This window comes from Diospyros lotus, chromosome 8, assembly GCF_014633365.1.
Source record: "Diospyros lotus cultivar Yz01 chromosome 8, ASM1463336v1, whole genome shotgun sequence".
NCBI classification, from domain to species: Eukaryota; Viridiplantae; Streptophyta; class Magnoliopsida; order Ericales; family Ebenaceae; genus Diospyros; species Diospyros lotus.
Window position 1 is genome coordinate 1,501,719 of NC_068345.1, and position 6,314 is coordinate 1,508,032.

General features: G+C 37.4%; 1 protein-coding gene across 1 annotated transcript; it reads left to right on the forward strand.

The window, feature by feature from the left end:
- Positions 1–467: 467 nt before the first annotated feature.
- LOC127807626 (pentatricopeptide repeat-containing protein At1g25360) lies at positions 468–3,600 on the forward strand. The gene has a single exon (XM_052345631.1). The coding sequence runs from the start codon at positions 753–755 to the stop codon at positions 3,186–3,188; it is 2,436 nt and encodes an 811-aa protein (XP_052201591.1). The 5' UTR covers positions 468–752; the 3' UTR covers positions 3,189–3,600.
- Positions 3,601–6,314: the final 2,714 nt, after the last annotated feature.

The window sequence follows — 6,314 nt, forward strand, 5'->3', positions numbered from 1 at the left end:
TAATTTTAATTGAAAAAAGGGTATTTAAATATAACGATACGGATAAAATTATTTATTGTTAATTATATAATATATGATCGTATAATGAGAACATTTATTTAAGTAAATTTAAAAATTTTCATATCCTACGAACCAATTAGGCATTTTGGAGGAAACAAATGAGTTTGTCTTTACTAACAAGTAAATTAGGTTTATGTAAGAATTTTTTACCTCAAAGTGATATTAAATAAATAAGAGATGATAAGAATTCAAATTACGAACTTATTGTCTCAAGATAAGTAATTTAATGTTTATCACAATTTGAACATGAAATGATTATTCAAAAGTCTTGTTGTTGTCGATTTCTATAAGAATTAAACCTCCATTAATATAAAAGTATCTAACTCGATAACTTATTAATTAATTTTCTCATTTGAGTAATATCCATAAGCAAAATTAGAGAGAATCTTTGGTTACAATTGTAAACACACACTTGTAAATCCGAAACATTCATTGAAGATGTTGAAATCGACCAAATAGAGATGGTACCGTGTTCTTAGAATATTCGAACCAAATAGAAATGATATCATGCACTCCAAATGTTTGAATGTTAATTTTGTTGAAGTAATAGGTTAAGCGCCGGAAATAGGTTAAAACGTAATGGGTTCGTTCGGGCGAACGGTCCTAATAACGGTCGTTGAATGGAACAATATACTTCGCCAGCCAGTCTAATCTTCTTGGGAGGAAAAACATGATTTCTAACCGTTACAAACATGAGCAATGTCGCCGCCGCATCCTTAAACCTCACGAGAAACCTCCGCCACGCAGACACTCGAGGGGCGGCCAACCGTTACGCCGCCCAGCTTCAGCTATGCTGTCCACAGGGCCCCGCCTCGTATTCCCTTGCCCGTTGCGTCCATGCCCATATGATCGCTTCTGGGTTCAAGCCACGTGGTCACATCCTCAACCGTTTGATTGATATTTATTGCAAGTCGTCTGATCTTGTCTACGCCCACCGCCTGTTCGACAGAATTCCTGAGCCGGATGTTATCGCCAGGACGACGATGATATCAGCATACTCGTCTGCCGGTAATCCGGAGACGGCGTGGGAGATATTTAGAAGAACCCCCTTAAGCGTTCGCGACACCATTTTCTACAATGCCATGATAACCTGCTATTTGCATAATAACGATGGCCATGCTGCTATTGAACTCTTCCGGAACATGAGGTGGGACAATTTTCAGCCTGATTATTATACATTCACGAGCTTACTTAGTGCTTTGGCGCTAGTAGCTGATCAGGAAACGCATTGCCAGCAGCTGCATTGCGTGGTTGCAAAGTCGGGAACAGGGTCAGTTACTTCAGTGGTAAACGCGCTTGTATCGGTTTATGTGAAGTGTGCCTCTTCACCACTAGCATCTTCAACATCGTTGATGGCTGCAGCGAGGAAGTTGTTTGACGAGATGCGTGTGAGAGATGAGCTGTCGTGGACGACAATAATTACGGGCTATGTGAGGAATGATGATCTTAATGGAGCTCGGGAAGTTTTTGATATGATGAATGAAGAGGTGCAGGTTGCTTGGAATGCGATGATTTCAGGGTATGTCCACAATGGTTTTGCACTTGAAGCTTTGGAAATGTTAAGAAAAATGCATGTGTCAGGAATAAAGCTGGATGAATTTACATACACAAGTGTGCTTAGTGCTTGTGCCAATGCTGGACTATTCCTCCATGGAAAGCAGGTGCATGCTTACATTTTACGGACAGAAGAAAACCCTTCAGAGGATTTTTCTTTTTCTGTGAATAATGCATTGATGACCTTGTATTGGAGATGTGGCAAAGTTGATGAAGCGCGGAAGATTTTCAATAACATGCCCGTCAGAGACCATGTTTCATGGAATGCAATTTTATCAGCATATGTGAGCGTTGGGAGAATTGATGAAGCTAGGTCCTTTTTCTGTGAGATCCCGGAAAGGAACCTTTTGACATGGACGGTTATGATATCAGGACTTGCACAGAATGGGTCTGCAGAGGAAGGTCTGAAGTTGTTCAACCAGATGAAATTAGAGGGGTTGAAGCCATGCGATTATGCATTCGCAGGAGCTATTACTTCTTGTGCTGTGCTTGCGGCATTGGAGCATGGGCGGCAGCTCCATGCTCAGCTTGTCCGGCTCGGTTTTGATTCCAGCCTCTCAGCTGGCAATGCTCTGATAACAATGTATGCTAGATGTGGTGTCATTGAGGCTGCCCGCTCTGTTTTCCTGACAATGCCTTACGTAGATTCAGTATCTTGGAATGCCATGATTGCTGCTCTGGGGCAGCATGGATATGGTGCTCAAGCTTTAGAACTTTTTGAAGAGATGTTGAAGGAAGAGATATTACCTGATCGGATAACCTTCCTCACGGTTCTCTCTGCTTGTAGCCATGCGGGTCTAGTAAAGCAAGGGCGTAGTTATTTCAATTCCATGCATGCTCTATATGGTATAAGTCCAGGTGAGGATCATTATGCCCGCCTGATTGATTTGCTGTGTCGAGCTGGGAAATTCTCTGAAGCAAAAGACGTGATTCAGACAATGCCTTTCGAGCCAGGTGCACCAATTTGGGAGGCGCTGCTTGGTGGTTGCAGAATTCATGGCAATGTGGATATGGGGAAACAGGCTGCAGAACGACTGTTTGAGCTGATGCCACAACATGATGGAACGTACATTCTTTTGTCAAACATGTATGCCAATGTGGGCCGGTGGGATGAGGTGGCCAAGGTGCGAAAATTGATGAGGGATCGAGGGGTGAAGAAGGAGCCCGGCTGTAGTTGGATTGAGGTTGAAAACAATGTACATGTATTCTTGGTGGATGACACAAGGCACCCTGAGGTGCAAGCGGTGTACAACTATCTCGCAGAGCTGGGAAGGAAGATGAGGAAATTAGGATATGTTCCCGACACCAAGTATGTCTTGCATGATATGGAATCCGAACAGAAGGAATATGTTCTGTCTACTCACAGCGAGAAGCTTGCAGTGGCATTCGGCCTCCTGAAGCTTCCACCTGGAGCCACAGTTCGGGTTTTCAAGAACCTTAGGATCTGCGGCGACTGCCATAACGCCTTCAAGTTCATGTCAAAGGTGGTGGCGGGTAGAGACATTGTTGTGAGAGATGGAAAGAGGTTTCATCATTTCAGGTATGGCGAATGTTCTTGTGGCAATTACTGGTGATCCAGATTCCAAACAACTTACCAGCTCTTTGTCTAAGGGAAGGAATCAGCTTGAGAAGGAACGCTCACCAGCAGAATGATCATTCATTCCACAGATTGATTTCTTACAAAGTGTTTTGAAGATATTACTGCACAATCAGATGACTTTCACTTGATGGCCTTGAGGGTTATTAAATCTGGCTTTCATGCTAAGACGATATTTATTAGTTTAGGGTTTAAGGTTTCTCTTATCGTTACATTACCCAAGTTATCAAATAATCCAGTAACCAGAGGACAGGGAATTTTGTTTGTATATGCTTGGATATGTGACTGAAACCAAGGGGTTTCAAAACTATAATTACCCATTTGTGTCAATACTTTACTGTGGTCTGAGCCACTTGTTCTTAGTCCAAAATTTTCTGATATTGTTTCTAAATTCTTTTTCTGATATAGTTCTTAGTCCTTACACTTTTTATAATTTTTTTTATTTTAGCAAAATAATATTAAGAGTTCTAGATTAGTTATTGTTTATACAAAAATGTTTACTAAAAGGTATGAATCTAGACTTGAAAAACGTAAGAAAAAAAAAGAAATGTTGAAAAATTAATTCAATCCAAAAAATGTGTACTTGATAATTCATTTAAAAGGTCTTATTTCTTTTTTTAAAAGCTATTAAAAATGCGTTTAAATTAGGGATGAGGATTCGGTTATAACCAAACTGAACTCCCTAAAAATTTTTAATCGAACCGAATCGAATCAAACCGTTTGAAATTGAGTAACCAAATCGAATCAACCGACAAAACCCACCTAACCGAACTAACCGAAACCGATTTAACGGACCACTGTTGCCGCCGGCTGGCTATTCCGATGATCAAAACTGATCATCATATTCCCACATGAGCGATGTCTCATATATTAAAAAATAAGGTTGATCCAAAGACTAATATTTTTTAGATCTAAAAATTAATTTTATAGTGAAAAATATACAAAAAAAAATTTATAGAGAATTTACTTGACGAAGGGTTGAGGTGGAATGACTGGAGTCCACGGCATCGGTGTCTTCATTGGAGAGAGCGATGGCAGCCGCCTCCGCGATCACACCAGAGAGTTTGTGATGAAGAACAAAAGAGGAAGGCAGGGTCGAAAGGGGAAGGAAGGGCAGAGAGAGAAAGAGAGATAGGATGGGCTTATGGGGGGTGGGTTTCTGGCAGTGGCAAATAGAAGGTGGAGGTGTTGGCAGAGAAAGAGGGTCTGGGAGTTCGTGTTTGGGGGGGGGGGGGGAGTGCCGCATACAATTCGATTAATCGAGTTAACCAATTCTTTTATAAATTAATAATCGAACTAAACCAATTATTAAGAGTAATCGAACTGAGCCAATTAAATCGGTGGATTCAATTCAATTAATTCGGTTAATCCTAGTAGTTACTCACCCCTAGTTTAAATATTCTATAATTTTCGCCAAAGTTTTATTAAAAATGTATAATAAGAAGAAAGAAAGAGAAATAAATGAAATTATCTATTAAAGAATATTTTAAAATTAATTATTTTACGTATTTATTTTCTCTTAGGTTTGAACAATTTAAAATATCCAAAGATAATTTTGATTTCCTTTATAATATAGAAAAACTAAAATTGCTTGATAATGATAATTTGAAGAAAAATTATTTAAATTTTAAAAACTTTATAAAAATGAGACTGGTAGTGATGGTTTGGATTTATTTTCAAAATTAAAATTTTAAAATAAATTATAATCATGTAAACAAAAACACCACTTACAATACTAAATTTTATAAAAAGATAAAAAATATTTCAAATGCATTGATACCTTATATAAAACTATTAATTATTTCTATTACTGTAACTTCAGCAAAAAAAAATAATTAAAATTAAAATTAATAAAATCTTATTTATGTTTAACTATATCACAAGAAAAATTAAATAATTTGACTATATTGTCAATTGAAAAATATTTGCTTTCTAAAATTGAATATGCAAATTAATTAGTAATTTTGCACCTCAAAAAATAAAGAACTCAAATTTTAAATAATTTTTAATATTTATTTATATTATTAAAGGGCCATCAAAGTAGCTTTTTGCTTAGAACCATAAATATTTTTAAGCCGACCCTAATCGTCCATTGTCTATGAGGATTTCACCATTTTTATATGTTGAACTTTCAATGAATAAATAAGGTTTTCGACAAGATTCTTTTTCTAGATTACTAAACATAATCTTCAACAATATCATGCCTAAGATTTTTAAGAAGCAAAGCATGACATCTTGGGTGTGGGCGACCTCTTTAGACAAGAAAAGAAAGTATAGCACGTGACATTCTTTGATAGAAAAGATATTAAAGGCAAATTTATAAATAATTATGGTAACAATCATAGTCATTAGAAACTTTTTTTTTCTTGCTTTACTTCATATTATCCTAGAAACTCAAACGTTAAAAAAAATGATTTTTTTTTGGTATTTTTTCTTTTTGCAATTTTCACTAACCCAAATCTTAAACAATATTGCTTTTGTAAAAACTCAAACTAGAGGGGAAGTTATGCTAATATGTGAAACCTCAGGGGATCTTCATGATATTTTATATTTTATATATAAATTTTCCCTGTTCTTCCGTTATTTCTGGTTCGGTGGCGGGAGGTGGTGGTTTCATTTCAAACGAACTTTGTGAGAGAGAGAGAGATTTTCAATTTAAGCCTTTCTTTGAGAAGATTTCTGCCGGAAGATTCGGCTAGTTTGTGTGGAGGCCGTTCAGAGGCCTCCGAGCTCTCCGTCTTCTAACCCAATCCCGCCTTTCTTCACGCATTTACTGATCTTTCCAAACAATCGATCGTCAACTTCAGTCCCTCTCTCTTCTGAGCAATGGTACCGTTCTGTTTGGCTGATCCATGTTAGCCTGTCGGGATAGAAGGTACTTAAGGTAAGCCAAATTGCTGGATTCTGTGTTTGAATTGATTATGTGACAGATCATGAAATTGTTGCTGACAAATCTGAAAATTAAGATTTATCTGCTCAATATCATAGTTTGAACGTCAATGCACGCGTAGGAAATAGAAGAGGTATAGCTTTTTGATTTGGATGAAATGCGACGTAATCAGATTTGAGAAACAAGATAAGGAACATTTTAGAGAAACGCGTT